The sequence below is a fragment of the Oreochromis niloticus genome, linkage group LG17, assembly GCF_001858045.2.
Source record: "Oreochromis niloticus isolate F11D_XX linkage group LG17, O_niloticus_UMD_NMBU, whole genome shotgun sequence".
Classification (NCBI taxonomy): domain Eukaryota; kingdom Metazoa; phylum Chordata; class Actinopteri; order Cichliformes; family Cichlidae; genus Oreochromis; species Oreochromis niloticus.
This window is the reverse complement of record NC_031981.2, coordinates 16,802,559-16,829,185: the sequence shown is the minus strand read 5'-3', so window position 1 is coordinate 16,829,185 and position 26,627 is coordinate 16,802,559. Positions and strand designations below refer to the sequence as shown.

Here is a 26,627-nt window from a genome sequence, read left to right as displayed (position 1 = left end):
AAACTATTATCCTGTTTTTCCAAGTTAATTTGTCAATGCAACTTTTTTGCAATGTAACTTAATAAAAAATATACAGCAAATGTTAACAAATTTATCAACATTAGCACAATATAAGCAAGACAAACCCTGAGACTGGAAAATAAAGCCAGTGTATACAAGGGCCATAAACTGCAGTTTCTTTAATGGCCACTTGAGGTTCCCTTCAAAAGTCAGTCAGCTGCCATTAACTCGCATGTTTTAATGCTGTTTATAGCAACTTTTACGTTTTTACAAACCTACGGTATACGTTATTAATGGTTTAATCACACTGTCATCTAGGCTTCATCACAGAGTCCCAGAGATCAGCTGGAGACCCCTTATCAACCTCTGATTGCTGAGGAAAAACATGTATTTCCTGTTCGGTTGGTCAGTGGTTGCTCAATAGATTAATTCTGTTACCTTCTTGTGATTGTGTTGATTACTAGCAGATTACTTTGGTCCCCTGTTGTTTCCATGGATGATGCCAACATGTCTGCAAACAGTGGCAAACTACTTCTACTACTACCAAGTGGTAGTAAAGTCTGAAATTCTACGTCTAACTACTGCAATCAATGCATTTAAAAATCACAACTTTTCCTTTGAAGACAAGTGGGTATGCTATTCTGGTATGCATTGCAGTTTCCACAGTTTCACTACTGCTCTGCAAGTAGTTGGCAAGTGTTTGCAGACAAGTCGGTGTCTTCCATGCACCAAAGCATAATTATTATTATTCCCTATTCTCAGTTGAGCCTAGCATGACTGCGGCTCAACTGAACGTCTTGATCGTGTCTGGGGTGTCAGCCCATGCATAAAGTTTTTGTTCCACTTTGTTCCATTTGCCATTTGAGTCACTGCTAATACAAAAATATGAGAGCAGCTTGAAAAATAGTCTGTGTGGTGGTTGTATTGCTGGTCTGCAATTGTTAATTAATGGCATGTTTGCACCTTGTGTAAAAATCCATTACACAAACCCCTCCCCGCCGCCAGTATGTAATCAGCTGCTAGAGACTGTAAGCCTCCCACCTTAGCGTGTTTGTAGAGGTCCACACAGGTTTCGGTGGTGATGTTCTTGGAGCAGATGATCTCACAGTGTCTCTGAAGGGCCTCTAGTTGGAAGAATTTGGCTGCAGACAGGAGCTACAGGGAACAGTACAGCCACACAGAATGAGGCACAGGACTCGGGATTAGAAATGTTAATACTCCTGCTGTCACTCCGCAGGCTTTGGTTAAGTCTTTCTTACCTCCATTACTTCAGTGTTGCGTATGTGCAGGGACTCGGTGCCTCCACAGTACAAATACTGCATCACCAACTGTAACAGAGAACAGTACAGGCTTCAGGTTATGAAGCTGATGAAGAGTACAAGAGGGACCCTTTTTTTCTGTTGCTTTTTTTGTGGCTCTTTTTTGGCTCCATTCTGTCACCTGGAAAATAATCCGGATTTGAATTACATATGCAAGTTTAGGCATTTACATATTTTCACTGCTATCAAATACCTTCCCTGCATCCAGTGAGATTTACTCTCATGTTTTCTTTTTATCGTCATTTAAACAGGAACAAGCATTCAATCAGTAAAAATAAAGAGCAGACCAGAGATAAACAACTCCCCAGCAGGACTGGAGAGAAGTAGAAAGAGACAAGGGGAAAGAAATGGGAGTGGGAAGCTCTGGGGCCACAGTTTAATTGTGTCTTCTGCAGCCTCATGGATACACCCAGTGGAAAGCTAAAAGATAAAGAACATCCAGAAAGCGAGCAGAAACAACATTTCCAACTTTTTAGCAGTAGCCAAGCCGGTTCAAGCTCACGTTTCTGGGCTCTGGGTTTACAGCTGATGTGAATCATTTAAAATCAGAAATGTGCAATACTGCAGACAGACTTCATTTAACCCTTTTCCAAAAAGGATTCATGCCATTCCCATTGATGTGCACAAATTGGGTCAGCCTTAAGCTTCATACTGTAAAGTTGGATTATATACTTTCTGTGTTAGAGAATTAAATGGATTTCTTAATCTCGATTGTTTAACTATGTACCTAACACCATTCCAGTTGAAACTAGCGTGGAGGTCAGGGATAGCTGTTTCCTTCAGAATAAAAAAATCAAACGTGGAGCCTATTCTTGGGACTCATACGAGACGATGAGTGCCGTGGTTCAGGTTGAGAGTGGGAATAGGTTTTGTATGCACTGAAATCTTCCTTCTCTCACCCCAACTGGTCGCGGCAGACAGCCGCCCCCTCCCTGAGCCTGTCTCTGCTAGAGGTTTCATTCCCATTAAGAGGTAGTTTTTCCTTCCCACTGTTGCCAATGTGCTTTCTCATAGGGGGTCATATGACTGTTGGGTTAAGGTACATTCTACCTTACAATATAAAGCGCCTTGAGGCAACTGTTGTTGTGATTTGGTGCTGTAAAAATAAAATGGAATTAAATTGAACTGAAATAAACGTCTTACATGGAAAATATTGTACTTGACATGGCTGATCTCAATGCAGGTGTTTTCTGCTGCTGGTCGGTTTTGCAGCAGCGACTTGAACCTAAAAACAACAACAACAAAAAAAACAGATAAATTCCACATTATTTTTCCCATCGATGCTCTTTTGTTTTACAGAATAAAATAGGAGCAAAGTTTCAGGTTACCTGGGTGAAGCTGTAAACAGCAAAACTTTATGTGCATAAAATGGTTTTCCCTCCACCAGGAAGGTAACATCAGACATCTCCTTGTTGTTCAGGAAGTGGGGGTCTAAAAAAAAGAAAAAAAAAAGAGATTTATTCACGTCTCCTAAACAATGCATGCAGAGCAGCAAACAGCAGAAGATTAAGCTAATGTGGCCATTAATTACCGCAAGGCTGATTCATCACACGCCTATCAGTGCTGAATTATCAAATCGCATTAGCATTCCTAAACGGCAGGGGATTCGAATTTGATATCCGGTGTTTGCATCCTCGAGTGCATTTCATTCACTGCACACAAATCAAGTGATTTAAAGCACTTTATTTAAACCCTGTCAGTAAACGATCAGCAGGTGGTGCTGCAGCGCCGTCACTGAATGTTCATCTTCTTCCCTGTTTCTCTCAAAGAAATGTCTAAAATAAAGTTTGAGGTGTTAATGGGCGATTTGATTCGTTACAGACAAGCGGACCCATTTTATCTGCATATAGAGAAAATACTGCATGTTGAAATAAAAAAATATATATCAGATTACTTTTAAAATGAAACTCACTTTACAGTTTTGGTCAGAAGTTTACATGCACTCAAAAGTCAAAAAAAAAAAAAAGTCAAAAGTCAGTTTTATTTGTCAATTTCTTCAAATGTACTTGCCATACAAAGGAATTGAAATTACGTTTCACACTGTCCCATGCGTAGACATTGACAACAATAAAATGCAGATGCACAACAAAAACAGTCCTAACAATAAGGTAATATTAAATAAAAAAAAGTGCAGGTAGACTTAAGGCATTATATTTAGGTAACATACAGGACATAACAAGACAGGACCTAACATATAATAAAGTGTTCCAACAGTGTGCCCTGGAAAGTAGTATACTAGTCTACTTGAGGTAGTCCCAGGTTGTGGTTGGTAAGGGTTTTTGTTTTAGTGCAGCATAAGACTGTAGCAGCAGTAGTAGTAATATAATAATATAAATAGTGCTAAAAAAATACTAAAAATATATAGCAGCAGGTGTGTGCAATTGCAATGCAGAGATAGTTGTTTCCATCCAGGAGTGTTTTCCAGTTCTTGGTTCAGAGAGTGTTTCCTTGTTGGGGAGTGTGCGTGGGTGGGTGGGGGGGTAGAGTCCAGTCTGTCTTCCTATACTCCTGCTGGTGGTTCTGCTGGCTGGGAGCCGGGAGGGGAGAGAGTTCAGCAGTCTCACAGCCTGGTGGATGAAGCTGTTGGTGAGCCTGGTAGTGCGGGAGCGGAGACTTCTGTATCTCTTTCCAGAGGGCAGGAGGCTGAACAGACAGTGCGCGGGGTGGGTTGCATCGTTGACAATTGTGATGGCTTTGCGGGTGAGGCGGGTGGTGTAGATGTCTTGCAGGGAGGGGAGTGGTACACCAACTATCCTCTCAGCTGTTCTCACAATGCGTTGTAGAGCTTTCCTGTTATAGTCAGTGCAGCTACCGCCCCACACAGTGATGCAGCTGGAAAGAATGCTTTCAATGGTTCCTCTGTAGAATGTGGTCAGGATGGGTGATGGAGCACTTGCCCGCTTGAGTTTGCGCAGGAAGTAGAGGCGCTGTTGTGCTTTCTTGGCCAGTGATGCTGTGTTGGTGGTCCAGGAGAGGTCCTCACTGATGTGCACCCCCAGGAACTTGGTGCTGCTCACCCTCTCAACCGCAGCGCCGTCGATGGTCAATGGGGGGTGACAGGTGTGGCCTCTCTGGAAGTTGACAATAACCTCCTTGGTCTTGCTAACATTTAGCAGGAGGTTGTTGTCTCTGCACCACGTGGTCAGGAGCTCAACCTCTTTCCTGTAGTGGGTCTCATCGCCCTTGGTGATGAGCCCCACCAGCGTTGTGTCGTCCGCAAACTTCACAAGGTGGTTGGAGCTGTAGGTTGGTGTGCAGTCATGTGTCAGCAGGGTGAAGAGCAGAGGACTGAGCACACAGCCTTGTGGAGCCCCCGTGCTCAGGGTGATGCTGTTTGAGACCTTGTTGCCCACACGCACCGCTTGAGGCCTCTGGCTGAGGAAATCCAGCAGCCAGTTGCAGAGGGAGGTGCTGAGGCCCAGTCTGTCCAGTTTACAGATGAGTTGTTGTGGTATTATGGTGTTGAATGCTGAGCTGAAGTCTATGAACAGCATTCTCACATATGAGTCTTTCTTGTCCAGATGAGTTAGGGCTGGGTGGAGGGCAGAGCAGATTGCATCCTCTGTGGATCGTTTCGCTCTGTATGCGAACTGGTATGGGTCCAGGGTGGGAGGCAGGGTGGATTTGATGTGTGACATGACTAGTCGTTCAAAGCACTTCATTACGATGGGTGTCAGTGCCACGGGGCGGTAGTCGTTGAAACAGGCTGGGGATGGTTTCTTTGGCACAGGTATGATGGTGGCAGTCTTGAAGTATGATGGGACAGTGGCTTGCCTCAGGGAGGTGTTAAAGATGTCTGTGAAGACATCCTTCAGCTCCTCTGCGCAGTCTTTCAGCACACTACCAGGGATGTTATCTGGACCCGCTGCTTTCTGGGCGTTGATGGTGATGAGTGTCCTCTTCACGCTGGCAGCAGACAGGCACAGAGGCTGGTCGTGTGGAGGTGGTGGTGTTTTCTGTGGGCGTGTGTTGTTCTGTGCTTCAAATCGTGCAAAGAAGCTGTTCAGGTTGCAGAGTGGTGTCGCTCTCACAGCTACGCGCTGCAGGCTTGTAGTCTGTAATAGCCTGGATGCCTTGCCATAGGCTTCGTGCGTCCTTGCTATCATTGAAGTGGGAGGTCATCTTGTGTGTGTAGTCCTGTTTCGCTTTCCTGATGCCACGGGACAGGTTGGCTCTCGCTGTTCTCAGGCCTATTTCATCCCCAGCTCTGAAGGCCTTGTCTCTGGCCTTCAGCAGCCTGTGGACATCTCCTGTTAGCCATGGCTTCCGGTTGGCTCGAGTTGTGATGCTTTCATTTGTGTAACATCATCAATGCATTTGGTGATGTAAGACTCCTTATGGGCATGCACGTCATGGTAATTCAGGGTTTTTAATTAGTTCTTTGAACTTAATATTTTCTTTTTCCAGGGTGGAATAATTGTACAGCATACATCTTTAATGACTTTAAATAAAAAACACAAAAATTGGATGCACAAGTTTGAATTTATTTTGGATTTTCTATAATCTGTACAGGGTCTTCTCAAAAACACATTTTAATAAGAGTGTACCATCAAGTCAGTCAAACTCGTGGGATATTGATCTGGTCAGGTACCTCGCAGAGGGGGTTGTTGATCACTTTCAGCTGCTTTGGGGTAAATCAAATTAGGAAGAGGAGCCCTAGAGGGGCAAAAACCAGACAACCCCCTGTCTGCTTTTTTCACTAGTTTTTGGCTAAGGTCAGTGTCACTACTAGAAGCCTGAGGTGATACCTGGACCCTACAGACGCTACAGAACTCCTCCAGGATGGCACATCAATTCGTGCCATGGCCAGAAGGTTTGCTGTGTCTCCCAGCACAGTCTAGACCATGGAGGAGATTCTAGGAGACATGCAGTTACTCTAGGAGAGTAACTGCAACTATCTACAAGACAACTATCTGCTCCTTTGTGCAAGGAGGAACAGGGTGACCTCCAGCACTGGTGTGAATGTCTCTGACGAAACAATCAGAAACAAGTCATGAGGGTAACCTGATATTCCGGTGCTCACTGCCCAGCACCAGTGAGCCCAATTGGCATTTAGAATAGAATACCAGTCCACCACTGACACTGTAGCTTTTCACAGATGAAAGCAGGTTCAGCCTGAGCACATGTGACAAACATGAAAGAGTTTGGAGAAGATGCAGAGAGCATTATGCTGTTTGTAACATCTTTCAGCATGACCGGTTTGGTGGTGGGTAGTGATGGTCTGGGGAGGCATAGGCACTGTGGGACACACAGACCTCTTCAGGCCCGGCAACGGCACCCTGAGTGCCATCAGGTATCAGGATGAAATCCTTGGACTCCCTTACAGACTCTATGCTGGTGCACGGCAATGCACGGCCTCGTGTAGTGATAGTATGCAGGCAGTTCCTGGAGGATGAAGGACCATATCTGCCTGACCTAAGAATAGATTGCCTGTGAGACATTATGTTTCATCCATCTCACGCTGGCAGGTTGCACCTCAGACTATCCAGGAGCTCCGTAATGCCGCAGGACACCATCCATTAATGTATTATTTAAGCCTGCCTAATGTTGCTTCACATCCTCAAGCTGCCATCTCCTCCTTTTTTTCTGACATATCCACTGTCACATGTTTGTTATCACTGATGTTCGATGTTTCATGTGTCTGCTCTCCCAGTATTTTGCAGAGCCAAGCCACTAAATATGAATTACTGTGATTGAAAACGATCCTTATTTGACCACAGTAGTTCAATGAGTTCGTGCCAAAAAATTAAATGCAACTTGGATTAAAACTAAGTAATTACATTTAGGTCCATAATTTGTTGGGCAGCAACACAATCTTTCGTAATTTTGCCTCTGTACTCCACCATAGTGGGGTTTAAAATCAAACAATCAAGATGCGATTGAAGCAAAGACTCAGTTTTAATTCAAACAATTTAACAAAAGTGTTGCATTAACTGTTTAGGATCCACTGCCACAGTTATACACACAGACTTTGTTTGTGGATCTCTCTGCATTCAGTGTTTACATCACTAACTGGAAAGTATGATATAGACTGAGATCAGGTGACTGACTTAGCTATTGAAGAATTTATAATTTCTTTACCTTGAGAAACTGATATAAATTCATTTTCGGTAAACAGCAGTTTGCACCTTGTATTTCCATTCACTGAGGTGGTGCATTGAGATGAGGCCTAAGTGTCCAATTAATCTAGTAAAAATGGCTGTAATCCTGCACTTCACTCACATCTCGATTGTTCGATTTTACACTTTTTTGACATACAACAGCAAAATAACAAAAATTGTATCTTTGCACAACTAAATTATGGACCTTTTACTTTGAACAAATATTGACAATCAGCTGCAGTAGTGACAGGTGATGACTCAAGCACCACAAGTAGGACTGAATACCACACATGCACTTCACTTTCACTTTGTCTCTGCAGCCAGACACAAAAACCTTTTTAAGAAGAGCAAAGATTAAAAACCTAGAGCATGTGAAATTTAAGGTTTTATTTAACCTCCCAAAGCTTCCTTTGAGGAAACTAAGAAACCTTCCAATATATTGAATACATTTCTACTTCTAAATAATGTCCATACAGCTCCTTAGAACACAAATAAAAGAATTATCTAGATAGATTTTCCCAAAAATGGTGTTTTTCCAACAAACAGACAAAAAAATCTAAATTATATTTGTGAAAATATTTTGAAAACGTCAAGATCTTGTTTCATTATGAGTTAATCTGATACTTCTTTGTGTTAGGAGGCCTGGGTCGTTGACCCAGGGTTTTTGAGTTTGTTATATTATTTATAATTTCTAGTCTTTGGTTTCTTTGAGTTCTGTCTTATGGTTTTTGTCTCTGTCGTCTCTAGTTGCTCTGTCTCCCCTGTCAGCTGTATCCCCTTGTCTAGTTCGTGTCTCTGTGTATCCTTAGTTGCTATATCCCCGTGTCCAGTCAGTCTGTGTCTGTAAGTTCAGTCTGTGTTGTGTTTCCTGTTTTACTTTGAAGGTCTCTGTCTTTTCTCAGTGTGTTCAGTTTACGCTTCTTTGTCTCGTTAGTCCTGATTTGCCCCAGCTGTGTTTCCCTCCTGTTGCCCATTCCCTGATTACTCCCTCTGCGTATTTAAGCCCTGTGTTTTCCTGTGCTCTCTGTCGCGTTCTACCGTTTACTTAGCTGTGTGTTCTGTTAGTCCTCTGGTTTAAGTTTATTTTGATTTTTTCCAGTCATGTTATGTTACCCCTTTTTTGAGTTCAGTATTAAAGCTGTTTTGAGTTCACCTTTGGTCTCCGGAGTCTGCACCTTGGGTCCTATTCCTGTCTGCACACAGCCTGCACCTAACACTTTGTCTATATGTGGCTTCTTCTGAAGCACAGAGGGATGCACTGTAAATAGGATTAAAGCTTGAATCCATTTGTAAACCTTCATTTAATCACCTGCTGCAAATGTCAAAGGAACCTACAGATGTAACGAGGAGAAAAAGAGCACTCTCTGAGCTCAAGATAACTCCTCGCCCTAAAAACCCCCAAAACACAACAAAAAAATAGAGAGAATCTTCACCGCAGTCATGTCCTCATCACACAGCAAATGTTAAGCGTTAATAATGCGCTCTCTTACCTAAGCGCGAGGTCTGCTTCTTCTTGATCTCCGTCAGCTTAGGGATGGGGAAGGGCCCGTAGCACTGCGTAAAAATGACTGACAGCTGCTGACTTATCACCTCATTCTGCAGACAGACACAAACACCAGTGAGGACAGAAACTTTACACATATTAGAGTTTTGTGGCCTCGTTTTTTTTCATGAGCTATCCGGGACAAAAAATTATGCAAATGTATGATAATATGGTTTGAAGTGCACTAAATTTATGCAAATATGAGTGTTATTAATGTCGGCCCAGCACACGGGCACAGGGCGGTTTGTATTCCCAGAAAGCGTGCCTTACTTTGTCTGATGTTCCTCTAATAAGCGTTTTGTTTACATGGACATGAAAGAAAGCTCCAGTGACCTTGCTGGATCGGAGGATCTGGAACATGAGTGGCAGGCCGTGCGTGATCAGCTCCTCGGTGTACTCCTCCTCCTGGATGCAGCAGAAGTCTTTGAGCAGGCCCTGGATCAGCGGTCGGCGGTGCTGGATGAAGCAGGTACGCAGGGACTCGAGCCAGGTGTGCAGCGTCCAGGGAACACCTGGGAACACCAGCACACGGAGCGTGAATACACACAACATCCGAGAGCGAGCGGTTTCGAGGGCACCAGAACCGACCATGTTTCCATCACGTGATGGTGTTGTGGGAGGTGGAGGACGATGCCATGGTGGGTGTTTGGATTAAGGGTTCCAGTGAGAATAGAAAAGCAGCACCTGAATGTAATTAAAGAATGTTCTGTTAAATGTGTTGGACGTGAATGAAGTTTACCTGACGAGATGAACGGAAAATTTATCATCCAGGTATTTTCATACTTGTATGTTTTATGGCTTTGAAAATGGCTCATTTTTAAAAAGATTTTTTAAAAACTTCAAATATTGAAAAAAAAGGGCTGTGTGCTGGACACCAGTTGAAAAGCTACAGGATGTAGGTGCCAAACCTAACAGAACTGCCAGCAGTGTGTTCACCTAATAAAAAACTGACAAATAAACACGGACATTATGTCAACTCGTCCTCCTTTTCTACAATATAGTTCAGCAAAAACTTGTATATTAAAACATATGGCACAACTTCTCAGTTTTTCAGGTCTGTCTGTGTGTTGTTTCAGGACAGGATCGCTCCTGCTAGGAAAACCTGGAAAAGCAGCATTAGTGGTTGTAATTACTCTCCAGACAAGAACCTTTACAACAGAAAAATAAAGCCAATGCTTAATTGGCAAAAACTACATTTCCTCTAATCCACTGTGTTTAAATGTGCAAACTAAAATCCCAAATTAATGCCGTTTACAGCCTGATACAGGTGTTTTTTTATTTGGATTTTATGCTTTGTGAGGGTAACTTTGTTTTTAAACTTGCTTATTAAGCCATAAAGTTTAGTATAAATGATGTCATTATGCCACTTTGAGGGATCTCTGTGAAGTTTTGTCTTCTTCGACAGATGACATGAGTTGACTGTTCAGCTTCTCCGACAAGTTCAGTTTAGTTTCTTTGACCTGATTTAACCCCTCAATACAGTCACGTCCATAAGATCCAGGACAATGAAGACATTTAAGTAATTCTGTCTCTGTACACAAAGCATGTCAAAGGAGGATACAGAGCTCAAGACTTCAGGCAATCATTAACGCCAAGGGATTTCATCCAGTTATTAAAAGCAATCCTTTTATTTCAGATTTATGCAAGTTACGCTCCACTTTTGAGCCTCTGAAAATAGGGGACTGTGTGTAAAGAAAGCTGTCAGTGTGACATCGTAGGGCGTCGTATTAAGAAATAAATGTGTATGGCATGCCCTTTTATACGATATTACTCAATATGGTTTTCTGAAATTTTTTTCAAGGTTAACTTCGACCTTGGCAATAAAGGTCAAGGTCAAATGCTTAGCCAGCCGGGTACTATATTATATTGTTGGGAAGTTTTAAAACGATCCATAAAAAATTGTTTGTTATGTAAAGATTTTACTGATCTTCACATCTGGTGTGACCTTGACCCAATTTTCACCAAAATTAAATCAGCTGGATATTGTTATTCACCGTCACACAAAATTTTAACACGATATCTTGAAAACCTGATGCTGGACTGCTAACAAACAGACAAACAGACAAACAAACAGAATCACATAAAAAAACAAGATCACAATGGGAGAGGTTGAAGTTTGCACCTTTGTTTTTCTTTACAGGGGACAAATTTTAAAAAAGGGAGAACTATTTTTTTTTTTTTTTTTTTTTTTTTTAACCACAGACATTGTGATCACAACTGGATCACAAACTAAAATTTTAACTATCAACACAGCGCCCACCATGCAACCACGCTTTAATGAAACATAAACGATATGAGAAAATACTCTGGACGTTTGCATCCAGGGTTTGGCTTCTGTTTGATTACATCTCTACGCAATGGCCAAAAATAGCAGCTCGTGTCCATCTTTTATGTACAGTTTATAATTTTGATGTCAATTCCTCAGTTTTCCACATTTTAACAATTTTCAAAAAGAGTATCCCAGCTAAATAATCCAGCCACAGAAAATGATCTTAATCGTTACTCTCATCTGCAAATTTTAAACCAATGTGGACAAGAAATTTTTAAAAGCTCATCACTCACAGATTAGCTTAAATCCTGGAACATTGTGCCCACAGCTGTAGAAGCTGTGTACCAACACCCCTAAAGCTCACTAATTAGCAGCTTATATCTCATGTGTAGTTTAACACTTTGGTTTTTGAACTGGTTTAACAAATGGGATATAAGGTGCTAATTGGTGACTTTTAGATGGTGCTGGTAAGTGGGCATGTTTTTACATTTGGACAGCTTACTGCTTGCATCTGAAAATTCTTAAATCTATCCTTAATTGCAAAGTATCACCTGATAACCCGACAGTACAGAACAGCTACTAAATTGACTTAAGTGCTGTGAGGTTGTTTTGCTGAGTAAAATCAATGAATCCTCATCAAAACCTAATCAGCAGACCACATAAGGTCTTGTGCTCAATGAGCTGGGGTGCAAGCTGATGATTGCCACATTTACAAAATGAGCACTGCCCGAGGACACAGTTTCATCATCGTGCTCACACCTTCGACCGAGTTATTATCACCTCGGATATAAAAAGTCCTACTTGTGCGAGTGTTTCATGGCTGGATGAGTAGTTGTGATTTCTGAGGACGCGAGCACAGGACAGGACAGGACAGCACGAGCACATCTTCATGACAGCTGGAGGCAGCGGAGAGCGATGCATGTGTGCCAGTGAAGCATGCATTAGTAAATCTGACCTAAGCTGCGGATGTCTATGGTGATGTCCACATGGCCGTGCTCTGCGCTATGGTACATGGCCTCTCTCAGGGCCCTCAGTCTGGCCTTTCCTGTTCGCAGGGTCCCTCCGCCGTTGGCCTGGGGAGCCAACCTCTTCTCCCCTGGATCTGAACCCTCAGCTAGAATCTCCTCCAGGGACAGCACATCCCCCTTTTCTTTCTCTGAATGGGACAGGAGCTTCCGAAAAACATTCCTAGATGAGAGAAGAGAGATGAGACAAAATGACAGGGTCAGGGCGAGAGGTAAACATCTGGCCTGGGGTCAAATAGTATGAAGGAAAGCTGTGAAGTAAATGGTTCCAAGTTAGACACCCACAAGCTGCATTAAATCCACATTAAGCCCATTTGGCTCTGTAGCTCTCACTGGTGCTCACTCTTAATTGACTACAAATGTCCCATTGTACTCTGAACCTGCATCGCCAGCGTGTAGGAGTGGTAATATATGACTCTTACAGGGATCAGGCTGAAAAGAAAAACTGTTCCAAATCTCCACATTTATTTGTACTCCATCAACATTGCATCAGATCTGAGCAACACAATGGCGCAGCAGTAACAGACGCCCTTCTTTGAAAAGAATGGACTCCAACATGTAACGTAAACAGCGTGATCGCAGCCTGATAATGCATCACTGCACCATCTGCTTCAGCGAGGAGGGCCTCGTTTGGAGTCCAAGTGCAGCGAATCATCATGTCCTGTTAGGGGAGGCTGTTTGATCATAAAATGTTGTTTTATTGGTACTAACATGCTGTTGGTTTTCTCAGATTTGAGCAGAATTACAATGCATGCATGCATAAACCCAAACACTGCATATTCTCAGCTGCAGTAACCACCTCGATCCTTCTGGTTTCAGGCTTTTCACACAGTCTTAAACCTGCAGAGATTTGCTTCCACTCAGCAACAAGAGCATTACTGATGCAGATAAGATGTGGCTCGCTGCCACCCAGAGGTGTTGGGTGGGACTGAGGTCAGGGCTCTGTGCAGACAAGGTCTTTGACAGAAACCTCTTTCTGGACAGAACTGTGCACAGGAGCTTTGTATGCCACGATTGTTTAAAAAATAAAAAATAAATAAAAAAAATGAATGTGTGCTTGCTTGTGGGTCATATTTTAACTTAAGGCTTTTTTTTATGTATCTGTCCCAATTTATAGATCCTGGCCTTTTTCACAATTTTGTGGGTTCAAACATGGCCTCAGATTTTAAAGTGCAAAACCCCCCCCCAAAACCCCCCCCAAAAAACATGCAAGTGAGTTGACAAACCGTTTTTCATGTGAAGCTAAAATTTCACACCAATATTTATAAATGTCCACACTTTTTAGTGAAGTTGAAAGTACACAATGATTTGGGATGGAATGACCCAATGATATGATGACCAGAGACTGAAATACCTATGAAATTTGTCAACTTTTAACATGAGAAATACTAGCTGCAAAAGCAAAGTAGACCGGTATGAATACCAGTACCGCCGGTCTTCTTAGATCTTCGCTAAGTTCCTTTGACTTTCCTGTTGTTCTGAGAGTTGGTCAATAAAGCAAGTGCTGTCAAACAAATCATTTAAGCTGGAAAACAAGCTTAATGCTAGCCTGCTTTATCCAATGAAAAACCAGTTCTAATGTATGTTGCGGGTTGTTGTCCTGCTGGAACACCCAGACCTGTCCAAGTTTCAAACGTCTAGCTGTTGATTTTAGGTGAAGGTGAAGAATTTGGAGAGTAATTCCATCCACTTTGTGTAATGGAGCAGTACCACTGGCAGCAAACTAACCCCAGAGCATGATGCTACCACCAGCGTGCTTTAAAGCTGGTGTTTTTAGGTTTGAAAGACTCACCTTTACTCTTCCAAACATTCCTCCTGTCATTGTGGCCAAAAAGCTCAATCTTTGTCTCGTCTGACCATAAAACCTTTCTCCAGAAGACATATGGCTTGTCCAGGTGGGGAGCTGCAAGTTTCAGTCGATCTTGAAGGTGTCCATTCTGAAGCAGGGGCTTATTTTTTGGTCACCAGCCTCTCAGTCCATGGGGATGTGAAACTCACTTCACTGTGGACAGTGATGCTGATGTTCCAGCAGGTTTCCAGTTGATGGCAGGCTTGAGCCTTGATGGTTCCTGAACATCCTAATCAGTTACCTATCATCTAGGGGTGACAGTTTGGGTCTTCTTCCAGACTTGGTGGTGACACATCCATATAACAATTGCTTAGACTGATGATCTTGTCAAACAAATTCTTTTCATGCTGGCAAAAACAAACTACCAGCTGTAGTCAATCATGATCACTAACAAGAAGTTAATAGGGCTTGGCTTTGTCAAGTTAAAAAAAACTGCAGAACCTTCATTTCCACTTATTAAAATATTTAGGTAACTGTATGTATACACTTTAATCCGTATGCATATTTTTATACTGTGTGGATCAAAGAAAATCCACAGTAAATGCACCCAACTCTTGAATTTTTGAAGTCATTAAAGACGTTTACTTTACAATCATTCAACCCTTGGAAAAGAAAAGTTCAAAGAAGTAATTAAATCCCCAAAATACCATGAAATTCATGCCCATGAGGAGGGGATACAAACTTCTGCCCACAACTGTATTGTCTCTGAAATCCAACCTTCACCATACCGTTTCCACCCTCACTAGAAACAAATATCTTGGATATTTTGATGAGTAGATAGCTGACAAGTTTAATGAATGCAAAGGCACACAGAGGCTTAGTAAAAGCCCAGAATCCAAATAATTAGTCAGAAGATAGGCAGAAAGAAAAAAAATACAGCAGTGAAACAAACGAACCAGATGGGGAGCAGGCAAAAGGCAAAGTCCATTAAACATATAGATGAAAGACAGCAAGGAGTCCAAGGCAATAAAAATACACAAGGAGGGATAACTAGAAACAAGAAACCAGACTTGAAAGTGCTGAACCACTTGGCAGTGAGAACAAGACCATCTGGCAAAGAACAAAGGGAAGCTGGAGTCTAAACGCGTACAGTGGAGTGGGTGGTTAACGGACACAGGAGGACAATTGGTGGATAGGGAACAGGTGTGGAAGACAAAGCAGGTGAAATTAAACTGGGTGGGGCGGACAGGTAACAAGGATGGGAAAAAAATCCCCAAAAAGAGGAAGTAAAACTGACTGGAAAACATAAGAACTAGTGATTAAGGAAGGAAGTGCCTTAACTCAAAACATAACCATCCAGTCGATACAACATTCAAAAAACATTATTATTATCAAACCATTTTTTTTTATTAGATTCAGTTTATTTCTAAAAATAAATACATTTTTAAAAGTACAAAACCAAGATACGTCAATGCTCCAGATGGTTTAAAAAATGTTTTAAATCTGAAAGATACTCAAGACCTACACCCTTATGTAAAAAAAAACTAAGCTACAAACTAAACTTTATACAGGCCGCCTCAATTTTCACACCTATGGATATGTGCACATAACAATAAAAACGAACACTAGTATTATCCAGATGACCAGAGTGAGAACCGAACAAAACAGAAAAGCCAAATGACTCATTTAGTTCTTCCTCATATTCCTCATATACACAGTTTCTTTGTTTTTATACTGTAATCAACATCAGAAAAAAAGGAGTATTTTGTCTTCCTTTCCAAAGATATGAATACTATCTTTATAGCTACACGCTCAGGACCCAGTTTATGTTTTTTAAAATGCGTCAAGTTTACATCCAAGATGATTTGTAATATAATCCACCAAACCACTTACGGAGGCTGTCTTGGACATATTTGTAGTGTACCTCACATCTTCCTGTGCTCTTTTGCATGACTGTTTATGCTTTACATACATTTTCAAAGCCTTGCTTAATAACTCTGGCAACTGATAGACAAAATACCACAGGTAGAAATACCTGTGTGCTGGGGTCTTGGAACCTCCACTGTTAGTATTATTTGCTTCCTGATGTTCGTATATAAACTTTATATGATGTTAAATGAGAACTTCTAGTGTCTCACAGCTCTAATGCAGCTTTAACCTGCTCACATCACACTGCAGCATGACCATCACACTATAATTGATTGTCCTAATAATGCTGCATTGTGTTGTTGGCTTTCCACTCCACTCCATTTCCTGACAGCCCTCGCTGCTCTGAATGTTAATGGGCTCTGTCTTACTCAGCTGCAAAATTATGTCAAACCGAAGCCACGAGAGCGGCCGAATAGACTGCGGCGCTTATCGCTGCCTGCTGTCCGACAGGGAAACTGAGATATCTGCCTCTCGTGTGCTGCAGGATTTTGTGAGAGGCAGATGGACCGGGGCAGAGTGTGTAAATGGATCAATACTGTGGTAATGGATACGTCTTGGCTGACTGGAACTTGAGAGTGTGTGTGTGTGTGTGTGTGTGTGATTGTCTGTATCACCTGTGGCCATGTGCTGCTGCCAGGCTGAATGAGTTCATGTCTCCCAGCGGGGTGGAGGAGATGCCGTTTCGACACATGGTTCCAATCATGGGGTCAGCCCCTCTTTCCAAAAGCAAACTCACCAGCTCGAAGTTACCTAACGAGGATGACAGAGGAAAAAGATTAAAAAAGGGGAGGACACACCCACCCGCATTTGACAGGTAAAGCTTTAGTCCTGTGCATATATTAGAGGGCAAGAGTTACTATTTACTCTGAGGACACGAGCAGGAAATAAAAAATGTAGGTAACGTTTGCTAATCAAAGCAGAAATTCAGCCACTACCCTCTTCAGAGTTTTACTTTACTCTATAGATTACTTCCCTTAAGTCTCCGTCTGTCCCACTGCACTTGTCTATCTGTGATGTGACCACCTTAAATCTCTCAAACTATGTATTTGCTCATAGGCATGGTCAGTTTTATGGGTTACTAACAACAGTTGTGCACAGTCACTGTGCTCTCTTTATAAATAGAAACTGTATTTTTTTCGCTTTATTCACTGGTGCAATGCTTTAGTAAATTTGGCCCTATATGGAAAAAAGTACTGGGGGTTGCTGTGATTCCTATCTATGTTTCTGAAATATATATCATCAATATTGTGTTGTGTCTAAATCCAGTTTTGTTAAAAAGTTGTCTGATCAGAATTTTCAAATTAGTATTTATTTTAGTTTCTTTTTATTGCTTGAAATTTGCACATTTTAGTCTTTTTAATTATTGTTTATAAAAGGCATAAGTCAGAAGTAAGATTTAGGAAAATCACTACTGTTGACTCACAGTTTTGTAGATATCCAAAGTTTCAAGAAAAACAAGTTGTAATGACATTTTTTAATCAAACAATACAGATATTGTCTCTATATTTTTTAAATATATATGCACATAGTATTTAGTTTCAGTTAACTACAATAACCTTGGTATGTTTAGATCTACATCTGATATAGTAGATGTAATGTAAATACTCATTTTTTAGGGTATAAATTAATATTTATTTGTGCAAATTTTAAAGTCCAAGCTGTTTTCTTGTCTCAGAGAGTTTTCTACTTAGCAGACCAGAAGGTGACATTATCAGACCAGACACAGCATCAAACAAAACACCATAACCATGATGATCCAATTGGGGATCAAGTAAAGGGGGCGGCGAAGCCTATCCTAGCTGACTTTTGGGGTAAAGCTCAGATATATCATTTCTTTTGTTGCTACATGGACGCATTTTAACAGCCCGGCCATCCATTTAAACTTTATCGACTTAAAAATAAAAAAATCAAGTAAGCGTTTATTGAAGTTTATTAATTACACATGTCCTCATTGTGTACTTGTGTATAACAGCCATGCCTGCTTTAACAAAGGATAAGAGTGAACGAGCAAAAAACAAGACGCATGTTTTAGTGCAACACTGGTGTAAGTAATGATCTCTGTCTGGACATCCTTTAACAACTGTCTGGCTCCTTCACTGCAACATGGGCAACCCATCAGAGTGACAATGGAGCCGGTCTGCAGCATTTTCAATAGCTGGCTAATCGTTGAGGTTATTTTTATTTAAACAAGGGAAAAGCCTTGAAAGCCTTCTTTGAAAAGCATCTGTATTTGTAAAGATTCTCCGGCAGAGTCCTGTTTTTTTACTGCCTCTTCAAGTCTGTGATAATGAAACGTAGCTCCTCAAAACGCTCTTTAATGCTGCCTTAATTCCACATAGATGCTTTAAATTAAATTGAGTGACCATGGCACACGCAGGCAGAAGAAACTGCTCAGAACGCTTCATTAGCCTCAGCTCGGTGAGAACAATAAGATATATGAGATGACCAACACACCGCTCCATTTAAAATGAACATTCCTCGAAGCTTGTAATCGTTGTTTAAGCATTTTCATCAAAACACGAGCCTGGACCTGCATAAAGTCATTCTGGGTCTTAGAAAGCCTCTCGCTCATTGCTGTTCATTAACAAAATTAGCTTTGGAGCTGATCTTGATTTTATCCACATTTACTACTTAATGAAAAGGATGTGAAAAACGATTACTATCTGTGGTTGTGTGTTTTAATCCCTTGTTACCATGGCAGTGTGGCTTCCTACACCTCACCAAGGCCACCCTTGGTAACACTCGTGAACGGATTTCAACTTGTTAGCAGGTCTGAATGGAGTTTAATGCAAATAAACTGGACAAATTCTGTATGTGCGGTTTGCCACTTTAGAAGCTGAAAAGATGACCGTTGTTTCCAAACTTGGACTGGTGCTGTAAAGGATTTAAAAAGATATAAAACCTGCTAATTTGCCTGCGTCCAAGAGGCCAACTGGCATCTTTAAAGCTTACTAATTAAAATAGTATATCTTGCTTAATTGGTGTAGAAAACAAGCAGAAATCCCCAGAGCTGAAAATAAAGTCAGTGTCAGAGCTTCTTTAGGCTTGCACCAAAAAACATACAAATAAACAGCCAGGTACAACTCCCGCCCCCAGAAAACAAACAAAACAAACCAGTCAAAAAATGTTGGTTTACGAAACATTGAAAATGTAAAATATTGACAACACCAAACTGAAGGTGTGCAAATTCATCTTGTTCACCAAGTAGGTGTACTAAAAGCCATTTGTCATTTTCTACGATAAACAAAATAACACATAAAATTACATATACCAACATTTAATCTGGATTAGCCTTGCTAGCAAGTGTTACAGCGGGTTTACATTTTAAAATGAAGCCAATACAAAAGTGGAAGAACTGCAGTTCCTCCAGCGGCCTCCAGAACTGAATCACTCCCCATTGACTAAACTGTCCAACTTTGTAAAGCAGACTTGATCTTACAGGATCCAGTGACTTGTTCGTAATGTTAGCTATTAGGTTGATAAACTTCAAATTACCTTGTTAAACCTCATAGTGATCAGTGTTAAAGGATTTTACCAGGTTTGAAAATCATCAGTACCAAAAAACTGAGCCCTTTAATGATCTTTAATGATGACCTCTTTATTGTAATAGATCATTAATACTAAAATATACTAAAAGAAGTCTTCTCAAGTAAGTTGCTTTTGTTTTATTCATGTCTTTTCCTAGCTAAAAATGGCATTCAATTTAGTATAATAGTAAATTACCGGTACACCTTTCTAACAAAGTAAGCTACCACTTGCTAGCAAGGAGCTAGTCTCCCATCCAAACTTCTGTCCAGGAATGGTCACAATCACATAAAAAAGAAAAGAAAGAAAAAGAGAAACAAAAAAGCTAAATTATAAATTTTTTTTAAAAGCCCATAAACAAATGGCTGATGTCGCGCCATCTTTTATTTACAGTCTGTGGATTTTTATATATTGGATTATATCTGGAACAGGTACAATTATTTCTTTGAGCCAACCTCAGGTTAAATAAATAAATCCTCAGATCTTAGAAAAATAAAACATGAGTTTGAAGCTCGTTTTGACTGAGTAAAATACCTGCTGCACATTCTGCCATACAGCAGCACAGTGATGAGAACAAAAACTTAAAATTCCCTACATTCTCGAATCCCAGATAGTAAATGAAAGTGTTGCATTAATTACAGCTGTGTGAGAACGCCTTCTGGTGCGCTTGGAGTCAAGCATGTCGTGACTAATCCCATATACGGTGCATCGGTCGGGAATAAGAATACGTGGGTTAAGTGTGCACATCCATCGGAAGCCCAAATTAAAGATGAGCCTTTGCTGCTTGTGTGTGATTACCTGCAGCGGCGGCCAGCTGAAGTGGGGTCTCTGTGTAGTTCTCCGCCCCATCCTGCAGGGCGCCCTCCACATTCGCTCTATTATCCAGCAACAACTGTGGCAGAGATGGGAGGCGGAGGAGGTGGAGGGGAGAGGGGAGGGAGGAAGAGGAAAACAAACCAAAAAAAGGGGGAGAGCAGGGAGAAAAAAAAAAATACAGGTAGAGGGAGGAGAGGGGATGTTACAGTCAGGCTTGGCAAGAGGAAAAAACCTCAACTGGTGGAAACCTAAACCAGCTCAGACATTCTAGCTACGCTTGATCATTATGCTCTGTGTGGGGGTCTTATTCGTCAGTGTTGAGCTGAAGACGAGGAATTTATATCTCCAAAACTCTGATTTGCGCTGATGCAGATTAATAATTGAAAAAATCCTGGAGGCGCTGGTGCTCATCAGGCTTTCAGCCCGTGTCAGCTCACACAGTAATGACTGCAACAAAATGTGTTTTATATATTAAAACTGAACAAAACACTCAAATCTTGGCATCCCTGGGGGCTGTGCATCAGTGCTGCTCTTCAAGCTTCTTACTACTTCTTACTTCAGGATCAGTCTTCAGATTAGGGTGGAAACAGGGGCCTGGGTCAGACCTACACTTAATTTTAGGAGCATACATAATCCTGAGCCAAGCCCTCTCCACATAACTGAGATAAACACTGCACAGAAAGGACCAAGAAGGAGAAAGAAAGGTCATTTGGCATCATCATTATTATGATGCACCATCATAATAATCACCATCATCATTATTATCCTCATTTTGGTACAAAGGATAGGGCAAGGGCCACAGGTTAATGGTTACAGGTCATAAACATCACTACCTGCACGACAGGGACGTGTCCGTGTAACACGGCGAAAGTGAGTGGCGTCCCCTGGCGCGTTTCAGGATAAACTGAGGGGTGCTTGTTTACTGTGCTTGGCACCTGGGAAGTCATAGGTGAAGTTCAGGGAGAGAGATATATATATATTTATATATACAGGCATTAACAGTCACAGCTCAGGGCGGGGGATGGGGGGAAAGAGGAGGAGTGAGAAGCAGTATGCAGGAGGGAGAAGTGTAAGCAAAGAAGGAGGGCAGGATGGCAGAGGGAGATTTTCCTCTTGAGTTTCATAGAAAATCTTTAGCAGCTTGAATCCTGCCTCTCATCTCAATCGTCACTCTAAACGTCAAAGAGCATCTGCCTGGACGAGGCTCTCTCACCGCACTTTGTTGTATCTACAGCTCCACCCATTATTAGAGTTTCATTTCAAAGGGGAATGAAACTAAGAGAGAAAAAGTGCAACACTGACAGCAAACACCGACGACAAACATCGACAACTAACGCCGAGGAGACGGGCGGTGCTGACTCATGAGCGAAGCAGCGAGTGAATGAAATCAAACAGCCGTACCAGCCTTATGCTGTTCTGTGGTTTCTAAAGCTGCTTTATCACTGAGTAAATTAAGGAAATTATTTCTAAATGTCGCCTGGAGGACAAACAGATGTTATATAATACGCCACGTTTCATTTGAGGTTTGATGCTAAACAACAGCGGGACTGTTAGAGCTTATGTTTTTACAGGGATGAATTATTTATGACGTTATAATAAGAGGCAGTTCCAGCAGAAACGGAGCCAGTCACTGGCTGTCACTGCAGAGAAGAAGTTAACTCGTTTTTACTTTAGTTAGAAGCTTAGTTCTACTTTTCTGTGCATGTATTTATCCACACAGACAGATTTGGCCTTGATTACAGTTACAGTTTAATAACGGCAGAGGTGAATTTAAACTGTGTAGCTTTGAAACATTCAAAGCAAAATGTCGACGTCTACCTTGGGATTATCAGGGTTATCCAGGTCGCTGTTTTTTCAACTTTTTACCTCCACAGGGAGGTTATGTGATTGGCTCGGTCTGTCTGTTTGTTAGGAGGATTACTCACAGAGTTACAGATGGATTCGCATGTACATTTTTACCATAGGTGGGACTTGGTGGGATGTTTTTGGAGTCACTCCAGATCTGGATTGAAGAATTTGTGCCATCTATTGTTAAAATTCAAAACACATAAGAACGTGTCTTGATGCCATCAACACTAAAAAACCCTCCACATTCTGCTTGAATTGATCCAGAGGACCGTTTAGATCTAGGGACTCAATGTTTGCATGATGTGGAGGATTTTTCAGCCACGGCGTCGGTATGTCGTCTCAGACTGCCCTTTTTTTCATGGTTAAAACCTGCTGCTGTGAGCTTTTCTTCAGTCTCTCTGGTGCGAGTACATTTTCTCTGTTTGTAATTGGTGTGATGGTGCCAACACCACCCTGTACTACAGTGAAAAAAACTTGGCTTAATGCAGTGGTTGATAACCACCTTCTTGGGGGCACTTATCCAGATTTCTGATGAACCTGCTTCATAGTACAGGGCCGTATTGTCTCCATACTGTAAGACATGCGTGGTGATATGTGAACCTTTGTATTTTTTTTCTATCAAATGGTCATCATTTGATTTAATGTGTACTGCTGGCTGATGAAGAGCTGCGCTGCTTGTAAACTCATGTCTGAGGCTCTAAATCAGAACCTAAACACTAGTTTTCAGTGGAAATTCAATTCGCCCCTTATGCCAGTTTTATCAGTGGTTTTTTGTATTTTAAGCTTTTAGCTGCTGAAAAAAACCCAAACCAAACTATTATTTTTGCAACCCATAAGCCAAAATTTGGGGTTATTATGTCAAAATGAGACTTGTTGAATGAAACTTCTGGGAAAAATAGCTCATAATTTCAAGCTCTTAAGTCAAAATTTTGACAAAACATAAAATCTGGACATATGGATGATAGAAGAAATGTTACTTTTGAGTCTGTTTTACATTATTTTGGGTTGCAGGTACAAGTGATCTGTATTACAAGACAAAGAGGACAGAATATCTATAAAACTGAACTTTTTGACAGAAAATTGCCCTTTCTTACCCCTCTATTCTATATTCACACTAAAATTCCTCCTGAGCTGCATTCTGGGGGCAGCTGCTCTAGTTAAAGCAGGATATGTTTTTTGGAGAGCAAACAGCATTCAGCTTGCCTCTGTTTATTGGTGTTATAGCTGAAATGTCAGACAGATAAAATGTCTCAAAGCCTCTGCATAAAACTATACAGCGAGGCTCCAGTAGGAGCAAATGAGGTGTTTCTACATTGTTTGAATTCATGTTAGCTTCATCTTTCTTATTCTATAAACCTCCGGTTGATTTTACAGGTAGCGCTTTGCTTCTGAGTCAACACTGCACTTAACACAAGCATCAAAGCAATGGAGCAATCATAGTGATCAATAATGAGGTCACTACGGTGAAGGAGAGCCCATAAATGGTTTTACTTTTGCATTTTCTAACTGAAAATTAAAGCGATTACACACATACAAGCACACACTACAGAGAGAAAAACAGGAATTCTAACAGTGCACTGTTAAGTACAACAGATAGGTGTAATGATTTTCAAGCTTCATGCAGAGTCTGTGGTAGCAAGTTACACTAAGTGCACACAGTTATAAAAGAAATGTATTATTGATGTGGTATAAAGCAAACTGCTGCTGGATTTACAGTGTAAAACGTAATGAAATAACTGCCTGCAAAGTGGATCATTTTCCTGTATCGGTGTTAAAATAGTGATACTCCCTTATTGCTTATTGGTGCACTTCGTGTAATGAGCTGCCGAGGGAACAGAGAGCATGCTGAGAGCAGGTGAGACAATGACGATAGGGGTAGGGGGAAGGAAGAGCAACACAAAGTGGGTTCATAGTTTCACTGTTTACAGAAACAAATGTGAACAAACATGTTAGACCAGAACAAAAAAAAAGTGCAATCATTGTGACACTAGTGGACAGTTAACACTGACCTCGCTGTTGATGTCTGCTCCGGCGTCAAGAAGCATCTGGACCATGGCCTCATCACCACGAACGCAGGCGTACATGAGAGGGGTCATTCCCTGCAGGATGAGACGGGGAAGAAAGGAGGATGACATATTTCTACATAGTACCAAAATGGGAAGCTGTTGAATGGTAGCAGAGATTCCACCCAGCAAAAAGGCGCTGGAAAGAGATGGGAGAGATGATTTTTCCAGATGTCTAAACAAGGTGGAGATTTGTTTAAAGAGTGAAAGGTAAGAAAGGAATCGTTGGTGGTCGCTGAAAAGACGTCCTGCTATGTCTAAATTTAGTTGAAAAGTGCGCAGTCTTTCCTCTCAACACATCTGTAGATTCAGACATAGTAATTTCCTCCTATGAGGAAGCAATGCTGACTGGTGCACCACCCTCCTACATTAAGGAACAATAAGCTCTGGCTGTCTGGATGTCCCCCCAAAATAGGCTGACCATTTAATAATTACTGTGACACATAACCCCATGAGTTATGGTGTTGAAGGTTCTATAATGCATTTTAACCAGACAAGGCCAAGGCCTATTAAGGCCTCTTTGCTACCATAAACAGGATTTATTTGACAGCACTCATTGACCTGACCCATACTCACAACAAATGACCAAGTCCAAGCAACTCAATGAAGGCCTATGAAGGCCAATGTACCAGTGGTACCAGTACATTAAACAAAGTGGATGGAAAAATCTAAGAAAGAGAACTGTATATTTACACAAGTTAGGAAGGTCTCTTGGGGGCATTTCTAAACAACTGCAGATTCCTAAATCATCAAAAACTAAAGTTATTCTGATGTTTCACAACTTTACCAAGGTCTGGAAAAACAGCCAAAAAGTCACCGTCTGTTGGAGATAATTGGTTTAGATGTTCAGGAACAATCTGGGAAACACCAAGGTTCAAGCCTACCATGTACTGGAAACTGCTGGAACACCAGCGTCACTGTTCACAGTGAACCTCAGGTCAGCTGTTCTACAAAGTGGATAGAATAATGAAGAAGGAAGACTACTTCCAAATTCTTCAACTTCACTTTAACTGAACAGCTAGATAGTTGAAACGTTGATACTTTGTCACTAAAATGCTAATTAAATGTTGCATTAAGAAAACCCAAAGGCACAATGACGATGATGTAGACGCCTACTAAGCTTTCACTTCTGAATCGAATTTAATTGATTTAGATGTCTTTTAAAACTTAAATCAACAGTATTAGAAGTTTGACAATGAACTGACAGGTGGTTGAAAACAGGTTAAGTTAAAGTCTTAGAAGTGAAGGCATCTGTTTTCTTGAAGGCTACGACTGGGTGACCCACTTTACTCACTGTTAGAAAAAAAACTTCAACCCTTTTTTTTGGCTACATAGTACCTCAAATACTCTTGTAACAATAGTTAATTGGGATTTAATAATAAACACCATCTCTAATGATTAAAGTAACTGTAATGAGCTAAAGGATGCTAACAGCGATTACTTTCTCCCTACAAGAATGAGGACTTCAATGCAATAGCGATGTATGAATCTGACTACATGCCAGCAGTGTCTGTGAAGGAACTTGCTAGTGTCCTTTTTTTGGTAAGCAAACTTGTTAAAATCTTACAAAGCCAAATTAAATCAAAGTACAAAAACCCCCACAATAACAAAGGATCTGAATGGCAACAATGACTAAGCAGAGATTTGACTGGACCATTTATTACTGGGTCAGTTTGCTTTAATACTTTACATGCACTGAATAATCAGGCTGGATCTGTGAAATGAGCTCTGCATCATTTCACTTTTTTAATTACCTAAAGGCCAACTTCTCATACAAATGTGATATTCATCTTACATTAGATTCTGCTTCAAGGAAATTTCTAAGGATGTGTTCATTGATTACAATCAAATCACTCGATTGGAGTCCTTTTTCTGATTTGCTGCTCATCATCCAGTAAGTGTACTTCTTCTGGAGGTTAGGACCTCTACCAAACAGAGAAGGAATTGCATTGATAACACACTTTTGTTATTTCTCATGCAAAAATGTTGATTTCACTGCTATAAGCAAAAAGCCTTGAAAAATAATTCCAGGTTATTTCAATCTGATGTTATTCCTGTAAATGTAGCTATTGCAGCTGTGTGGGTTGTGCACACTTTAATAGGAGGAGAGAGGTTTGCTGTTCAAAAAGAGCCCACTTCAGACAACTAACTGCTGTACTTAGTTTCAGTCAAACTCAAAAACAAACATTTAAACTTATTCATGTACACCAGCTTATACATACTGCTCTATACTATGTAAGGATTCACGTGGTGTCTGGTACCAACACCTTAGCAGGGGATCCTTTCGTTTGCGGGTGTGCACATCTTGGAGATTCTAGCTTTGATTGGGATTCAGTGATGTTTGAAAGGCAGATCAAGCTTTTGGCTCCTTGTCCTGCTTTTCAATCACTTTTCGAGGTA

General features: G+C 41.1%; 1 protein-coding gene across 3 annotated transcripts in view; it reads right to left on the bottom strand.

Annotated features, from left to right (window-relative positions):
- The window catches only part of LOC100709613 (ankyrin repeat and BTB/POZ domain-containing protein BTBD11-A), a 329,762-nt gene that overhangs the window by 5,279 nt on the left and 297,856 nt on the right, over positions 1 to 26,627 (bottom strand). For 2 of the 3 annotated variants that reach the window (XM_019347028.2, XM_019347030.2), the window contains exons 6-16: positions 24,174 to 24,263; positions 21,150 to 21,251; positions 20,299 to 20,392; positions 16,590 to 16,725; positions 12,188 to 12,420; positions 9,297 to 9,475; positions 8,911 to 9,016; positions 2,648 to 2,750; positions 2,463 to 2,544; positions 1,260 to 1,328; positions 1,042 to 1,155 (exon numbers count right to left, since the gene is read on the bottom strand). In XM_019347028.2, the coding sequence (XP_019202573.1) occupies positions 1,042 to 1,155; positions 1,260 to 1,328; positions 2,463 to 2,544; positions 2,648 to 2,750; positions 8,911 to 9,016; positions 9,297 to 9,475; positions 12,188 to 12,420; positions 16,590 to 16,725; positions 20,299 to 20,392; positions 21,150 to 21,251; positions 24,174 to 24,263 (1,308 nt within the window). The remainder of the gene's footprint in view (positions 1 to 1,041; positions 1,156 to 1,259; positions 1,329 to 2,462; positions 2,545 to 2,647; positions 2,751 to 8,910; positions 9,017 to 9,296; positions 9,476 to 12,187; positions 12,421 to 16,589; positions 16,726 to 20,298; positions 20,393 to 21,149; positions 21,252 to 24,173; positions 24,264 to 26,627) is intronic. The other variant, XM_019347029.2, reaches the window with a different exon arrangement.